This window comes from Scyliorhinus canicula, chromosome 6, assembly GCF_902713615.1.
Source record: "Scyliorhinus canicula chromosome 6, sScyCan1.1, whole genome shotgun sequence".
NCBI lineage: Eukaryota > Metazoa > Chordata > Chondrichthyes > Carcharhiniformes > Scyliorhinidae > Scyliorhinus > Scyliorhinus canicula.
The window spans coordinates 151,516,395-151,535,037 of record NC_052151.1 but is presented as its reverse complement, the minus strand read 5'-3'; the positions used below and the strand labels follow the sequence as shown (position 1 = coordinate 151,535,037).

At 43.8% G+C, this 18,643-nt stretch overlaps 1 protein-coding gene across 4 annotated transcripts in view; it reads right to left on the bottom strand.

Moving 5' to 3' along the window:
• LOC119967580 overlaps window positions 1–18,643 on the bottom strand; it is a 68,113-nt gene that overhangs the window by 37,651 nt on the left and 11,819 nt on the right. For 3 of the 4 annotated variants that reach the window (XM_038800291.1, XM_038800289.1, XM_038800290.1), the window contains 5 exons: window positions 12,844–13,008; window positions 8,361–8,428; window positions 4,851–4,961; window positions 2,253–2,357; window positions 38–127 (listed from right to left, as the gene is read on the bottom strand). In XM_038800291.1, the coding sequence (XP_038656219.1) occupies window positions 38–127; window positions 2,253–2,357; window positions 4,851–4,961; window positions 8,361–8,428; window positions 12,844–12,997 (528 nt within the window). In that variant the 5' untranslated portion in view covers window positions 12,998–13,008. The remainder of the gene's footprint in view (window positions 1–37; window positions 128–2,252; window positions 2,358–4,850; window positions 4,962–8,360; window positions 8,429–12,843; window positions 13,009–18,643) is intronic. The other variant, XM_038800293.1, reaches the window with a different exon arrangement.

Sequence of the window (18,643 nt, the reverse complement as noted above, 5' to 3'; positions counted from 1 at the left end):
AGTACAGTTACTGACTATGTATTGTAGAACTACTCACTGGTAGAAGGTATGTATCTTCTGTGCGTTCTGAAGTTCTTCCACGGGAGACAGTCTCTGAAGAACGCTTTACTGGGGATAGGAATCTAGACTACAAAAAACAGTGCCAAATAAACACGATTATTAGTAACACAAACAAAAATGTTAAATTATTAATATTACAATTATTAATATCCATGTTAAGGGTGAACTAATAGGTTTAGTAAAAGGGGGGATAGATCTAACACCCCTGCATTAAAGTAATATCACATGTTATTTACACTGTATACCCCAAGGCCTTGAGGTCAGCAGAACTCACCAGCAAGTATGTCAACTTCTCAGAAAAGCAGACAGTTTGAAGCTGAAAGGTTACAGGCAAGCTTTTGGATGAAGGTTTAATAATAAATCTACATAGAAAAGATCGGAATTTTAAAAATAATGTTCTGCATACTGACTAACTGTTTGGCAGTCTGTATCTGTGACTTGGAGCTGAGAGTTGTATTAGAAAGCTCTCCATGTGATTGCTGTGCCAGAGGAGGGTTCTACTCCAGCATTTCTCTGGGGTAGTTCCCTGCATGCTTGAACCATGAATAAACTATTGAAACCTGTCCCTGGGTTTCCCATGTTTAGTTGGAAGAAGTCCACAGCACCCATGTCAAGTTGTTGGCCAGTCAAAGATCTCCTCAGGTTTAGCAAGTAAGCTCAGAGATGGGAAGGGCAGAGGGTGTAGTAAAAATAAAAGAAAGGCTTTAATATTAAGTTTAACAACTTTACACATTAATAACAGTTACGTTTTCTCTCAGCAGCAAGTGCTAATAATGGAGCATGGTTGCATTAGGGGAACTGGGAGCGGAGATGGAACGGACCGCTGCTCCATTCATTGTGTACTATTGGTACACAACAACTGGGGTGGTCATATACCCCCCAGGTCCAATTGGCTTTCTTGCTTGTATCCTTGATTAAACATTTGTAACTGCCATGTCGGATGTATCAGACAAGCAGTATCAGATTTTAAGCATCATATGATTTCTGGCCTCCATTGAATCTCTTTAATAGAAACATAGAAAATAGAAACAGGAGGAGGCCATTCGGCTTTTCGAGTCTTCTCCACCATTCATTATCATCATGGCTGATCATCAAGTTCAATACCCAATATCCCTTTAGCCCCAAGAACGATATTTGATTCCTAATCGAGCAGTATTACCCAGATGTTAACCACAGAGAGCTAACAACCACTTATGATATTTATTGGGTTTTCAGTGCACCGCAGGAGACCCAGATTTGTGGTAGCTGGCATTAACAGGAGAAAAGGGACACAACAAGGTTCAGTATTTAAACTGTATACCCCAAGGACTTGAGATCAGCAGAACTCGCCAGCAAGAATGTCAACTTCTTAGAAAAGTTAGATACAATATTGGTCATCTTATATAAGGAAGGATGTGAATGCATTGGAAGCAGTTCAGAGACAGTTTACCAGATTAACATCTGGAATAGACTAGTTGTCTTACTGAGGAAAAGTTGGACAGGCCAGGCTTGTATTTGCTGGAGTTTAGAAGAGTAAGAGGCGAATTAATTGAAACAAAAAAGATCCTGAGGGATTTTGACAGAGTGGACTTGGAGAGGATGTTTCCTCTTGTGGGAGAAACTGGAACTTGAGGTGCCTTTTGAAAAATAAGGGGTCACCCATTTAAACTGAGGCAAAGGTTTTTCTCTGAGTGTGTTAGGAATTCTCTTCCTGAGAGGTCAGTGGGAGCAGTCTTTGACTATTTTTTAGGCAAAGTTAGATAGATTCTTGACAAGCCAGGGGATGATGGGTTATCTGGGATAGATGGGATGCAGATTCAAGATTATTATCAGATCGACCATGATCTTCTTAAATGGCGGAGCAGGCTTGAAGGGCCGAATGGCTTGCCCCTACTAGTTGTTTGTATGTTCATATGCAACCATTCTTGTCCCAGTGGCTCTTCAACCTCACTTATTGATTTGCAATAGAAGCCCGAGAAGATAATGGTATCAAGTCCGTTTAAACAGCATCAGTTCTACACTCTGGCTGGCATTGTTTAGGTAATGATAAGATGTTATTTTTCAAAATAAGAAAATCAAACTAAAATGGAATACTTGGGACATGTTACATACAAACAAGATTTATTCTCTTTCATCTTGCATTCAGTCCATATTCACTTGATTCAACTTAAACTTTCAGCAGCAGCCTCTAAATTATATTTGCCAGTACTCACAATTATTTCTATTGTTGACTTCTTGATATTGTGAGCCAGGTGTTTTATTGCACACAGGTATGAGTCAGACCATGAAGATGACTTTCCAATTTTGCTGAAATCAATCTATTAAATAGCAATGAGTCAGTACAATTAATCACATACATTACATACTTTAATAGAGTCGGAACAGAAATTCAAAGCTTTTAAAATAACTGGATACAATTAATACAAGGCGATATTAATTTCAAGTTCAGGTCTGTCGATTACGTCTCAGGTTTGGTGGAGATATCGTTGCAGACACGATGGGCCGAATGGCCTCTGTGGCGGCTCTAGACATCCACTGGTGAATTCCAGTAATAAACATATGGGGTTTATTGATGAAAGGCTAAGGCAGCTAGATAATAGACACAAGACGCAATACAATAGGTGCGTGCTCCCAATGTGCGCCTGGACCCTTGCTGTCATTCAAAGACAAACCTGGTCAGGGGATGAGCATGACTCAGGTGGGGAACGGGCTGACAATAGAGATAACAGGAGAGGAGGGGAATGTTGCTATCAAGAGAAGAGAGAGAAAGCAGTCCATCTCCTTAACTGAATCCACTCTTCTCTCACCTCCAAAACCTATTTACATTCCCAGCACCTTCTCACACAAGTACAGGAGATTAACTTGTACTTCTTCCAGTATTTCCTGCTCACAATGCAGTCTCCTTCATATTGTGGATGCCATTGAACACCTTCATTCCCTGTGACAGGAATGACTCTAAGCTTACGCTCACGTGCCACTTTAATTCTTTGCCCCACTTGCACTCTGACTTTAACCAACACTCAGATTTTCTCTGGGCAATGTACTGTAATAAAGTATGGCTGTGGCAGAGTTTTGGGGAGTATAGAAGAAATACTTTGGTGCTTGGGTTGGGAATTCCCTAATTATACAAAGCCAGTTTAATGGTCCATGGCTGTGGGGCTGTAGTAGCGTGGCTCCTTTAAGGGGCGATCCTTCATGGGCCACATGACGTGCCCAGAACCTATGGGGACCGAGCACATGAACCTGACCCTGTCAGGTACCAGGGCACAGACATGGATAGCAGGGGAGCATCAGAGTAAGACCGGTGGGACTTGTCCTGTGTTGATCTGTAATATAATGTTCTTCCTTTGTTTTTTTTTTAATTTAGAGTAACCAATTCATTTTTTCCAACTAAGGGGCAATTTAGCGTGGCCAATCCACCTACCCTGCACATCTTTGGGATTTGCAAAGATTTCACCTTTGCAAACCCACGCAAAAACGGGGAGAATGTGCAAACTCCATATGGACAGTGACCCAGAGCCTGGATCGAACCTCAGACCTTGGCGCCATGAGGCAGCAATGCTAACCACTGCCACCATGCTGCCCCAGTTCTTCCTTTGTTAATAAATCATCGTTGTGATTTAATTCTGCCTCGTCGTATTGCCTCATGCTACAACACTGGTGACGTGATTAAATCGGGCCAGTCGAAAAGGAAAAGTCGTCAACTTTTGGGCGGGGGGGGGGGAGATGGTGCCCTTTCCGTGTCCTGCAAAAAGGTGAAGAATCGCCTACCCTCAATTAACTATACCATTATTCAGGAAGATCAATCCATTTGATCTGAGGGTGAAAGTAGGGCCCATGTACTCTAAATTTACTTTTTAATTTACTTGACGTTGTGCACCAGGCTCTCCACTGTGGTCGCCACCCTAGCAGTGCCACTCATTGCCAGCAACATCTCCTGTGCTTGTAGCCTCTGGGACTTCCCAAGCGGCTATGGGTCTACTGGAGTGTCGCTGACATCTCCCTCTGAATGTCCCAGCCACACCCTATCATCTCCATCAGCTCCGGGTATACCACAGACTTAGCATCAGTCTGGGATCCATCAGGGTCCTGGGATCCAGTATGACCAGCTTTCGTGCCTAGGGATTCCTGCCTCCACCTGATGTACATCATCAGCAGTGTGGTGCTCACCAGATTGTGTCCCAGGAGCCTGACCACAACATGTTCCACCGAGGTGCGTGTATTTGCACTGGTGGAGGGTGGGGATGACAGTGTAGCGTGACTATTTTGGTGCTCTTGTCTGAGGTGGTCTCCTGGAAGGCTGGAGAGGGGACCTCCCAGGCTGGGCCAGCACTGTCAGCTGGAGGACCTGCAGGAGAATGGACATGTAGTCAATGGGAGAGATGGGTCAGTCAGTAAGGCAATAACAACTCATGTTTGACAGGTCCCCCGGGTGAAGCGTGCACCAGCCTCTGCTGGTGGCCCTGTCCACGGTCACACTGGTCACCTTCAGGGCCCACTCCTCAAAGGTGGTGAGGATTTTGATGTCTGGCCCCCCTCCGCCAGTCTGGCCCCTCTCCCAGCGATTATGGGAGAACTTTTCCAGAGGAGACACAGAGAGGGCATTTAGCCACACGAGTGGTTCACAGTGTGTGTGGGGTGGGGGGGGGGGGGGGGGGGGGTGTTGAAGGGGAGGGGTTTGGAGGGAGCACTTGGGGCGCATGGAGAGTTGGAGGGTGGATGCTCCCTTAGGGGCGGAAAGGTTCTATTCACTCAGATCACGTTTATAGAAGGCACAATACCAACCTATAAGTCCATGTGCTAGTACTCACTTTATTTGTTATTGAATCTACAATCACTTTACATATGTGTTTTGAAACAGAATTGTCTAATCCAGACTTTCTACTTTTGTAGAGGTGATCTACCCTTTTATTGATTATAATCTACAAAAAAAAAAGTGAATGCATTTGATCACATACATTAGACAAATAAAAGTGTTCAGAACTTTTACAATTATTGAGATAAATTAAATAGATACAGATTGAGGGGGCAAAGATGGTTCCTTGGTTTAGTGGAGTCAGTCACTGCTGCAAGTGGTCTGAGATGGTTTATAATGGGGAGGGGAAGGCTGGTGATCAAAGAAAATCATTCTGGCCTCCAACATTATATACTCATCAGCAAAAGATTTAATTACACAGGCTATTAGAATAGATGGCATTGAGGTGCGTAGGGAAGAAGTGTTGGCAATTCTGGACAAGGTGAAAATAGATAAGTCCCCGGGGCCTGATGGGATTTATCCTAGGATTCTCTGGGAAGCCAGGGAAGAGATTGCTGAGCCTTTGGCTTTGATTTTTAGGTCATCATTGGCTACAGGAATAGTGCCAGAGGACTGGAGGATAGCAAATGTGGTCCCTTTGTTCAAGAAGGGGAGTAGAGATAACCCCGGTAACTATAGGCCGGTGAGCCTAACGTCTGTGGTGGGTAAAGTCTTGGAGAGGATTATAAAAGATACGATTTATAATCATCTAGATAGGAATAATATGATTAGGGATAGTCAGCATGGTTTTGTGAAGGGTAGGTCATGCCTCACAAACCTTATCGAGTTCTTTGAGAAGGTGACTGAACAGGTAGACGAGGGTAGAGCAGTTGATGTGGTGTATATGGATTTCAGTAAAGCGTTTGATAAGGTTCCCCACGGTCGGCTATTGCAGAAAATACGGAGGCTGGGGATTGAGGGTGATTTAGAGATGTGGATCAGAAATTGGCTAGTTGAAAGAAGACAGAGAGTGGTAGTTGATGGGAAATGTTCAGAATGGAGTTCAGTTACGAGTGGCGTACCACAAGGATCTGTTCTGGGGCCGTTGCTGTTTGTCATTTTTATAAATGACCTAGAGGAGGGCGCAGAAGGATGGGTGAGTAAATTTGCAGACGACACTAAAGTCGGTGGAGTTGTAGACAGTGCGGAAGGATGTTGCAGGTTACAGAGGGACATAGATAAGCTGCAGAGCTGGGCTGAGAGGTGGCAAATGGAGTTTAATGTGGAGAAGTGTGAGGTGATTCACTTTGGAAAGAATAACAGGAATGCGGAATATTTGGCTAATGGTAAAATTCTTGGTAGTGTGGATGAGCAGAGGGATCTCGGTGTCCATGTACATAGATCCCTGAAAGTTGCCACCCAGGTTGATAGGGTTGTGAAGAAGGCCTATGGTGTGTTGGCCTTTATTGGTAGAGGGATTGAGTTCCGGAGCCATGAGGTCATGATGCAGCTGTACCAAACTCTGGTACGGCCGCATTTGGAGTATTGCGTACAGTTCTGGTCGCCTCATTATAGGAAGGACGTGGAAGCTTTGGAACGGGTGCAGAGGAGATTTACCAGGATGTTGCCTGGTATGGAGGGAAAATCTTATGAGGAAAGGCTGATGGACTTGAGGTTGTTTTCGTTAGAGAGAAGAAGGTTAAGAGGTGACTTAATAGAGGCATACAAAATGATCAGAGGGTTAGATAGGGTGGACAGCGAGAGCCTTCTCCCGCGGATGGAGGTGGCTAGCACGAGGGGACATAGCCTTAAATTGAGGGGTAATAGATATAGGACAGAGGTCAGAGGTGGGTTTTTTACGCAAAGAGTGGTGAGGCCGTGGAATGCCCTACCTGCAACAGTAGTGAACTCGCCAACATTGAGGGCATTTAAAAATTTATTGGATAAGCATATGGATGATAAGGGCATAGTGTAGGTTAGATGGCCTTTAGTTTTTTTTTCCATGTCGGTGCAACATCGAGGGCCGAAGGGCCTGTACTGCGCTGTATCGTTCTATGTTCTATGTTCTATGTACACCAAATATTCTTCTTGTGATATGCCACAGACAGTCATCAGTTTTCAAAAAGTCCCATCCATTCTCCTATCTTGCAGCACATAGGGAATAAAAAATAAACTGGAGCAAGAACGTGGGTAGTAGTAGTAGTGGTGGTAGAGTAGGGGAGGAGCACCAGGGTGGGGAAGGTCGAGTGGCATGGAGCAGGTTAGTGTTTGGGATGATTGGGAAAAATGGAAGGGTTAAAGTATGTGTCGAGATGACAATTAATATTCACAGGGTGGAAGGATGGTGAAACTTCACCATAGGATGTTGAAGCTGCTTTAGAGGTGAGGAGCAGCATTGTTGTTGGAATCTGTGGCAAAAATGGGAGCGAAGAGGAGAGAGAGGGAAGGACAGAGCATTCAAAAATAAAAACTAAATTAAATGAAAATGGATTATCCATGAATTTAAAGTTGTCTCACCCAGGATTGGAAAATTGAACCATGGAAAGGAAAGTGAGCAATTCACCGAAAGAAACCAGTGGTCTTGTGAAGCAGTAGGTAGTGTTTCCTGCATCGGAGCTGGAAGCTCTGGGTTCGAGTCCCACTCCAAGTCTTGATGGCCAAAAAAGGTGTTTTCATAATGTGGCCAAGCAGGTTGAGTAGTAACCAGAAAATCCTTCCAATATGCCAAGGATGGGTAGTAAGAGTGGGAGGGTCTCCTGGCATCCACCATGCGTAGCATGGAGTGGTACCCCTCAAGCTTTAAGCCTCTGGTGACAGACTAATAATCTGTTCCAGGTAAAACTCTCTATCAGAACAGATGAAAGTTTGCCTGGCACAACACAATTGTTGGAAGAAGAACAAAAGAAAAGAAACCTGGTAAAGCTAGTACCGGTGGTGGTGACTACCATTAAAAAAAAGTAATCTGTTCACGAATGTCCTTCAGGGAAGTCCTTGCCTGGTCTGGCCTATGTGACTTCAGACTCATAGACATATGGTTGACTCTTAACTGCCCTCTGACAGGGTCTAGCCAAACCACTCAGTTGGGGGCTGTGGGAGCGGAAAATCCTGTGATGGCGGAACATACTACTTTCTATTTTGAATTTGTTTGGATCAGTTTCTCACCCTGTCGAGGCTGGAATCTGATTACGCCGGGGGAGTGGGCAGGGAGACTCATAATGGGTTTGATGCCTGGCAAGAACTCCCGATTTGACCCTCATGCCCTATTCAACGGGCCATCGGGAATCTCTCCTGGGGCTAGCAGCCACTGTGAATCACTGCCAATGTCAAAGGTGGTCATGAGCAAGTCAAAAATTAAAATGAGATTATTTTAAATTTAATTCTCTTGAGCATGAGTCCAGTAAAATTAGGTGTATTTGTTTTAGTTCAATGAACTAAGTTCATGGTGGTTAAATAACTGGATCAGCTAACAGCACTGATTGTTTATCGGTTATATCCTGCACCAGTCTTCATAACACCAGCTACATTATATTTAATCCAGCATTTAATAATGGCAAAGATATATCTACAATAGTAAAAGGCTGCTTACAGATGGAGGATTCCGGACAGGAGGCAGCTCTCTTCTATACACATTTCGACCGCTACTTCGGCTTGGAACTATTATGGAAAATTCAGAGAAATATAATAAGATGACATTCATCAGTTTAAGAATTAATTTTACTCACAATCATTTTACAGAGAAAGACAATTGAGGGTATGGTGGCAGAATGGTTATGTTACTGGATTGGTAATCCAGAGATTTGGACATGGACTGGAGTGCAAAAGTTCAAATGCAATTATGACAACTAGGAATTTAAGATGTATTAATGCAATGCATTCGGAATTAAAAAGCCAATGTCAATAATGGTGATCATCAAGCAACCAGATTGAAGCAAAGATACCTCTGGTTCCCTAATGCCCTTTAGGAAAGAAAATCTGCTGGGCTTGCTTGGTGTATATGTAATTCCAGATCCACGGCAATATGGTTGACTCTTAACTGCCTTTGTTTTTATCAAACAGTTACAGAAATATTGAGCAGGATTTTCCACACCCCCGCTGCATGTTTTGAGCTTGCCATTGGACAGTGGTAGGATCTTCCAGACCCCTGTCAACAGGGTTTCCAGTTGTTTTTTCATAGAATTTACAGTGCAGAAGGAGGCCATTCGGCCCATCGAGTCTGCACCGGCTCTTGGAAACAGCACCCTACCCAAGGTCAACACCTCCACCCTATCCCCATAACCCAGTAACCCCACCCAACACTAAGGGCAATTTTGGGCACTAAGGGCAATTTAGCATGGCCAATCCACCTAACCCGCACATCTTTGGACTGTGGGAGGAACCCGGAGCACCTGGAGAAAACCCACGCACACACGGGGAGGATGTGCAGACTCCACACAGCCAGTGACCCAAGCTGGAATCGAACTTGGGACCCTGGAGCTGTGAAGCAATTGCACTATCCACAATGCTACCGTGCCCTCTGCCACCGGGGAACCAGCGGTGGGGAGGGGGGGGGGATTGCAGTCAGTGGGTCCGGAAGATCCCACTGGTGGGAAGGGACAGAAAATCCCACACATTAAATAAGGCAAATTTTGAACAAACTACCTAACATTAACCTCGACATGAAATAGACACAACCAGCCCAGTCATCTTTGCAAAGTCCTCCCCATTAACAAATTGAGGGAGTTGTTCTGTAGACCAGTCAGGCAATGGCCTTCCACAATCATTCTCCCCGGTTCCAGCATCACATATCTGGGTACGTCCTGCCTTAACAGCAGAAAAGGTTCACCAGAGGTGCAGCACGGTGGTATACAGTTGGCATAACATGGTCCTTGGAGTCCTTAATAATGACTTTGGTCTCCATGAAATGAAGTCTCATGGTATTGGGACAAACATGAACATGGAAAGTTCCTATTCTTCTTCTGCTGATTAACTAATATTCCTCCATGTTGACCATGAATTGGAAAAAGCTCTGCGGATAGCAAGGGAACGGTTACGAGGCAACATAATGAGAGCACAAACTGACCCTTAGTCATTAAAACCACAATGACCTCTGAAATGGAAAGGTATTTTTAGGATTGCTCTTTTACAGCTATATTAATACACGTTTGGGGTGGCACGGTGGTGCAGTGGTTAGCACTGCTGCCTACAGCATTGAGGATCTGGGTTCGATCCTGGCCCTGGGTCACTGTCTATGTGGAGTTTGCACATTCTCCCCGTTTTTGCGTGGGTCTCATCCACAACCCAAAGATGTGCAGGTTATGTGGATTGGCCACACTAAATTGCCCCTTAAATGGAATAAAATAATTGGGTACTCTACATTTTTTGTTTGATTAATGCACATTTTTGGAGCACCCTGGGACTGCATGATGATGACACTAGAACTGAAATGGGAAAGTGTTTGATTGTCCATAAATGTGATTTCATACCTCAAACACATGCACTGAACCATATATACATTGAAAAATAAACTTCTTATTTGATTAAACAATCTTTTATAAGTAAGCTGAGGTAAGCATGATGACAGGATTGACAATGGGATGACATAATCTTGGTTATGCCTCATGAAGTGTGCATCATTTAGGAATTTTAAACAAACTTGTGTGAAAAAAAATGATTCGGTACATTTCTGCATTTAAAATGTACAGCAAGATATGTTACTTTGCATGACCCCGTTTCCTGAGTTAAGTGCCCCCTCAAGTATAATGCTGTCTGAACACTCTGAATGAGAGGGAAAAAGTCAAATGGTCTTAAGTACAGCCTGATTAGATGATGCTGTCTGTGGCTTTCATGTATTGTGAGGAAGTTCCATTTCCACAAGTAGGGAAATATTCGGTACCATCAAAGTGATCAGTTGGACAAGACAACTGGAGGATGAAAAAAGTTAATTACAGTTCTGTGAATTATGAGGATCCATATTGATGAGACCCATCAAAACACTTCAGTTTACCAGTGTTTTCTTAAAGGACTAATTTGAATATAAGTGTATCAAATAAGCCTACAAATTACAACCTGCATTTTAAAATTACTACTTAGAACTTGGGAGTTTTGAGATGTTATGGGGAGAACAAAGAGCAAAGAAAAGTACAGCACAGAATAGGCCCTTCGGCCCTCCAAGCCTGCGCCGATTGTGATGCCTATCCAAACAAAAACCTTCTGCACTTCCAGGGTCCGTTAATTTTAATTACAGCTCCTCTTGCCTCTAATCCCATCCTATTCATGTATTGGTCAGGATGCCTCAGAAACGTCGCTATCATACCTGTTTCCGTTACCTCTTAGAGTCAAGAGTCAACCAGCGCGTTCCAGGTACTCATCACCTTCTGGGTAAAAGACTTGCCTCGCGCATCTCTAAACTTTCCCCCTCGCGCCTTAAACCTGTGGCCCCCTAGTAATTAACTTTTCTCCCTGGGAAGAAGCTCAAGCAACAATAAATATTAAATCAAGCCTGTTTTACTCCCTCTCACCACTGATGGCTACTTCTTCTCCCATCTTTTGCTGTACTGCCTTTTCTCCCCCTTCAAGTTGCCATTGCAGATTCACCTTTGCAGACTATTATTCAATAGTCAATGGCTGCTCTGCAAAGAAACGAGCCGTCTTTAGCGCAGTATGTACACCACTAAGATACACCCTCAAATCTTACTGCATTCCGGTCTGGGCACCACACCTCAGGAAGGAAATATTAACCTTGGTGGGGATATTCGCCAGGTTGAAAAGAATTAAATTATCAACACAGGATGCATGGACTAGGCACACTTTCCCTTAAACATAGAGCATGAAAGGATATTATAATCGAGATGCTTGGAATAATTAATAGATTTGATAAGGTATATTGTGATAAGTTATTTTATCTAGAGGGATTGCCGAGGACAAGGGCAAAATAAGTCCTTCAAATTAGAGCGAGGCCAACTTGGGGTAAATCTGGACAGCACAGGAAGGTTAGTGGAAATCTGGAGCTCCCTCCTTAAAAAATCTGTTGAAAATTTTTGTCAGGCAAGGATATTGAGGGCTAAGGAACCAAGGTGAGCAGATGGAGTTTTGATAGAAACCAGATACGAGCGAATTGACTGGCAGGACATACAGGCTGATTGGCCTACTCCTGTTCTTATGTTCCAAAGTATATCCCCTCTACTTTTATTTTGATTTTTTTCTCTTTCATTTTTGAATCCCAGTATTAACATCGGCAAGTCAACTGCTCAATGAAGCATTTATTCTGGTTTAACATGTCTATATCAGCTATGTACCTACCGCAACTGATGCAAAGCAAGAGTTGCAAAATCCTATGGAGTAATAAGTGATTATTTTCACATGCACATATAACAATTCAAACAAATATTGTCAGAGTGAATGGAACATTAATATTACGTGCCAATTGCAGATGTTAAGTTATAACCTTAGTGCACTGGAGCACAATACATGTTCTGGGTTATTATTACACACCTACAAGAGGGTGGGTCAGAAGCTGCATCGATGATGGAGTGAGAGCTAGTTGGGGGCCAGTTTAGTTCAGTTGGCTGGACAGCCGGTTCATGATGCAGGGCAAGGCCAACAGCACGGGTTCAATTCCTGCACCGGCTGAGATTATTCATGAAAGCTCCACCTTCTGAACCTGAGGTGTGATGCCCCTTAGGTTAAATCACCACCTTCCTCTCAAAAGGGAATGCAGCCTATGGACATTTGGGACTATGGCAACTTTAATTTTAGTGTCTACAGTTGGCACATTAGTCAGAAAATCTAAATCAAGACACGGAGAAAAATAAAAAGAAATGGCTCGCACTAAGTAATTCACAATATCTATTTTTTCCTCTGTTCATATTTTGTACAGCACCACATGAAACGAGCAATAAGGACATTCATTACAATTTATTGACAGATTGGAGTTCCATTGACACATTATATAAGGGAGATAGGAAGACAGAAAATGGGAAAAATGCTGCCTTCTAAACTTTTTCCACAAGAACATTTGATTTGTACAGGCATATTCATTAACTTGAAGGCTAGATTTGGATATTAATCTGCAGACAGCAATAGAACATTACCAGGTTCCTGCGATCTAAAGCGTCCTGAATAAAAATCCGCTTGAACTCCCAATGAAAATAAAGATCGAATTGCCCTTCTAGGTCGATCGACAGGCCTTTGGTAGGCATACGGTCGATCAAGCTGTTCGTCATATGGACAAAGTAAAGATCTCATTGCTGTCTCACCTGGGGATAAAGGTTATCAAAACACAGTTAGTACAGGTCCATACAATTGCTTTCTCTAACAGGCTTTTGTCATGTGAGAGTACCTTTAAGAAATGGGTGTTTATCGAATAGTGGATGTAAGAAATGGGTGTTTATCAGTGATGTCAGAGTGTGGGTGGAGCTGGCTGGCTGTCAGCTTTTAATTTCGCTTTGAGGAAAAGCTTGGGTGTGTCTGTGTTTTTTTGGTTTTGTTTTAGTGTTAGAACTGAAGCCAGCCAAAGAATGTGTAATTTCGATCTCTCTGCAATCTAAAGACTATCTCTAGATCATTTGGTGAATTCAGAGCGATAACTGCTTTCAGTAGAGAATTTAAACCTGATGTGCTTCTGTTAAAAGGTTTTTGTTGTCTTATGGATGTTAAAAGGAAAGTTTAAGTATTACTTAGAATGTTGTATTCTTTGGAGAGTGTATTTGAATTAATGGTTTCTAAGATGTTCACTTTATGTTTTAAAAAGGGTTCATAGAATAAACATTGCTTTGCTTTAAAAATTACTTTTAAATTTCTGCTGCACCACACCTGTAGAGAGGGTTGTGTGCTCCCCATACCACAATCTAGTAAAAGTTGTGGGTCAGGTGAACTCCATGATACACTTTGGGGTTCTCTAAACCCTGGTCCATAACACTTTCCATCAACTTACTAAAGGATCTCGTCATGTCATGACAATGATATGACTTTGTTTTACACACGACGTCCAAAGAAGAAATCAGTGAATGTTTGTATTTAGCGGACATTTTGCAGAACCATTCTACATCCTTTTTTCAGCATTTTATTTCATTTTAAGCTATTCCAGCAATCACCCCCCAGCATCCACCCCAACTTGTTCATTAAATGAACATCCCAGGTACAATGCAGGCTCCCTGGTCATCCATGGTAAGTGGTTATTACAATAATTACATATATGTAACATATTGTGTGACTCCACAAGGGCAATGCCATTCCTCAATTTGCTTTCCTATCCTTTTTTTTTTTAAATTTAGTGTACCCAATTCAGTTTTTCCACTTAAGGGGAAATTTAGCGTAGCCAATCCACCTAGCCTGCACATATTTGGGTTGTGGGGGTGAAACCCACACAGACACGGTGAGAATGTGCAAACTCCACACGGACAGTGACCCAGAGCCGGGATTGAATTTGGGACCTCGGCGCCGTGAGGCAGCAGTGCTAACCAACTGCGCCACCATGCTGCCCTTTGCTTTCCTCTCCTTGTCCCTTCTTTGTGACGAGGATTTTTTCCCCTGCCCATGCTTCTGCTGCTTTGTTTGTACTCAGCTATGTGACCGCTAACTTTTTTCTGCTCATTCTCCATTTTTGCCATCATTGCTTACACATTCTTTGAACCTCCTGCTTCAGCCCCTAGTCAAATGCATTTACTGTCAGAATTTAATAGAATTTGAATGAGCAAGTTGAATGAAAAGGCCTAATTACAAAAGACAAAATGAAAAATGAATGAATCATTCAATCTCTATTGCTCAGTCATAAAATAGGTGACACCAGTATTCAAGTCCACAACAAAGGAATTTTTAACTTCCATGTTGATTGATTGTTTGATAATTTAACACAAACACTGGCAGAGGTAGGATGGTATATATTATTATACACTTTTAAAAGTGCTGAGCTCTTTCAAAAATAATTAAGTAAAATATACTTCATTGATAGAGCAAGCACTATGCTACTTTCAGACACTTTACAGTCCTAAATTGCAGAAGAAAATGTTGAGTCCTCAAACACAAGAAGCAGTGAATTCCCTCAGTGAAAATGGCAAGGGCATAGAATATGCTCTGCGGGGGGGGGGGGGGGGGGGGGGGGGGGGGGGGAACTACAATGTCCATCACCAAGAGTGGCTTGGTAGCACCACTACTGACTGAACTGGTTGAGTCCTAAAGGGCATAGCTGCTAGATCGGGCAATTAACAATTGAACAACTCACTGGAGGAGGGGCTCCACAAATATCCCCATCTTCAATGATGGAGAAGCCCAGTACATCAGTGCAAAAGACAAAGCTGAAGCATTCGCAATAATCTTCAGCCAGAAGTGCTGAGTGGATGATCCATTCAGTCTCCCCCAGAAGTCCCCAGCATCACAGGTGCCAGTCTTTAGCCAATTCAATTCACCCCACGCAATATCAAGAAACGGCAGAAGGCACTGGATACTGTAAAGGCTATGGGTCCTGACAATATTCCGGCAATAGTACTGAAGACTTAGAACATAGAACATAGAACGATACAGCGCAGTACAGGCCCTTCGGCCCTCGATGTTGCACCGACATGGAAAAAACCTAAAGGCCATCTAACCTACACTATGCCCTTATCATCCATATGCTTATCCAATAAACTTTTAAATGCCCTCAATGTTGGCGAGTTCACTACTGTTGCAGGTAGGGCATTCCACGGCCTCACCACTCTTTGCGTAAAAAACCCACCTCTGACCTCTGTCCTATATCTATTACCCCTCAATTTAAGGCTATGTCCCCTCGTGCTAGCCACCTCCATCCGCGGGAGAAGGCTCTCGCTGTCCACCCTATCTAACCCTCTGATCATTTTGTATGCCTCTATTAAGTCACCTCTTAACCTTCTTCTCTCTAACGAAAACAACCTCAAGTCCATCAGCCTTTCCTCATAAGATTTTCCCTCCATACCAGGCAACATCCTGGTAAATCTCCTCTGCACCCGTTCCAAAGCTTCCACGTCCTTCCTATAATGAGGCGACCAGAACTGTACGCAATACTCCAAATGCGGCCGTACTAGAGTTTTGTACAACTGCAACATGACCTCATGGCTCCGGAACTCAATCCCTCTACCAATAAAGGCCAACACACCATAGGCCTTCTTCACAACCCTATCAACCTGGGTGGCAACTTTCAGGGATCTATGTACATGGACACCGAGATCCCTCTGCTCATCCACACTACCAAGAATTTTACCATTAGCCAAATATTCCGCATTCCTGTTATTCTTTCCAAAGTGAATCATCTCACACTTCTCCACATTAAACTCCATTTGCCACCTCTCAGCCCAGCTCTGCAGCTTATCTATGTCCCTCTGTAACCTGCAACATCCTTCCGCACTGTCTACAACTCCACCAACTTTAGTGTCGTCTGCAAATTTACTCACCCATCCTTCTGCGCCCTCCTCTAGGTCATTTATAAAAATGACAAACAGCAACGGCCCCAGAACAGATCCTTGTGGTACGCCACTCGTAACTGAACTCCATTCTGAACATTTCCCATCAACTACCACTCTCTGTCTTCTTTCAACTAGTCAATTTCTGATCCACATCTCTAAATCACCCTCAATCCCCAGCCTCCGTATTTTCTGCAATAGCCGACCGTGGGGAACCTTATCAAACGCTTTACTGAAATCCATATACACCACATCAACTGCTCTACCCTCGTCTACCTGTTCAGTCACCTTCTCAAAGAACTCGATAAGGTTTGTGAGGCATGACCTACCCTTCACAAAACCATGCTGACTATCCCTAATCATATTATTCCTATCTGGATGATTATAAATCGTATCTTTTAGAATCCTCTCCAGGACTTTACCCACCACAGACGTTAGGCTCACCGGCCTATAGTTACCGGGGTTATCTCTACTCCCCTTCTTGAACAAAGGGACCACATTTGCTATCCTCCAGTCCTCTGGCACTATTCCTGTAGCCAATGATGACCTAAAAAATCAAAGCCAAAGGCTCAGCAATCTCTTCCCTGGCTTCCCAGAGACTCCTAGGATAAATCCCATCAGGCCCCGGGGACTTATCTATTTTTACCTTGTCCAGAATTGCCAACACTTCTTCCCTACGCACCTCAATGCCATCTATTCTAAAAGCCTGAGTCTCAGCATTCTCCTCCACAATATTATCTTTTTCCTGAGTGAATACTGACGAAAAGTATTCATTTAGTATCTCGCTTATCTCCTCAGCCTCCACACACAACTTCCCACCACTGTCCTTGACTGGCCCTACTCTTACCCTAGTCATTCTTTTATTCCTGACATACCTATAGAAAGCTTTTGGGTTTTCCGTGATCCTACCTGTCAAAGACTTCTCATGTCCCCTCCTTGCTCGTCTTAGCTCTCTCTTTAGATCCTTCCTCGCTTCCTTGTAACTATCAAGCGTCCCAACTGAAACTTCACGCCTCATCTTCACATAGGCCTCCTTCTTCCTCTTAACAAGAGATTCCACTTCTTTGGTAAACCACGGTTCCCTCGCTCGACCCCTTCCTCCCTGCCTGACTGGTACGTACTTATCAAGAACATGCAATAGCTGTTCCTTGAACAAGCTCCACATATCCAGTGTGCCCAACCCTTGCAGCCTATTTCTCCAACCTACACATCCTAAGTCATGTCTAATGGCATCATAATTGCCCTTCCCCCAGCTATAACTCTTGCCCTGCGGGGTATACTTATCCCTTTCCATCACTAACGTAAAGGTCACCGAATTGTGGTCACTATTTCCAAAGTGTTCACCTACCTCCAGATCTAACACCTGGCCTGGTTCATTACCCAAAACCAAATCCAATGTGGCCTCGCCTCTTGTTGGCTGTCAATATATTGTGTCAGGAAACCCTCCTGCACACATTGTACAAAGAACGACCCATCTAATGTACTCGAACTATACCTTTTCCAGTCAATATTTGGAAAGTTAAAGTCTCCCATAACAACTACCCTGTTACTTTCGCTCTTTTCCAGAATCATCTTCGCCATCCTTTCTTCTACATCCCTAGAACTATTAGGTGGCCTATAGAAAACTCCCAACAGGGTGACCTCTCCTTTCCTGTTTCTAACCTCAGCCCATACTACCTCGGAAGAAGAGTCCCCATCTAGCATCCTTTCCGCCACCGTAATACTGTCCTTGACTAGCAGCGCCACACCTCCCCCTCTTTTGCCCCCTTTTCTGAGCTTACTAAAACACCTAAACCCCGGAACCTGCAACAACCATTCCTGTCCCTGCTCTATCCATGTCTCTGAAATGGCCACAACATCGAAGTCCCAGGTACCAACCCATGCTGCCAGTTCCCCTACCTTATTTCGTATACTCCTGGCATTGAAGTAGACACACTTCAAACCACCTACCTGAACACTGACACCCTCCTGCGAAGTCAAGTCTGTGCTCCTAACCTCTATACTCTCAATCTCCCGTACCACAAAACTACAATCCAGGTTCCCATGCCCCTGCTGAATTAGTTTAAACCCCCCCAAAGAGCACTAACAAATCTCCCCCCCAGGATATTGGTGCCCCTCAGGTTCAGATGTAGACCATCCTGTCTATAGAGGTCCCACCTTCCCCAGAAAGAGCCCCAGTTATCCAGAAATCTGAATCCCTCCCGCCTGCACCATCCCTGTAGCCACGTGTTTAATTGCTCTCTCTCCCTATTCCTCATCTCACTATCACGTGGCACGGGCAACAATCCAGAGATAACAACTCTGTTTGTTCTCGCTCTGAGCTTCCATCCTAGCTCCCTAAAGGCCTGCCTGACATCCTTGTCCCCTTTCCTACCTATGTCGTTAGTGCCAATGTGGACTACGACTTGGGGCTGCTCCCCCTCCCCTTTAAGGACCCGGAAAACACGATCCGAGGCATCACGTACCCTTGCACCTGGGA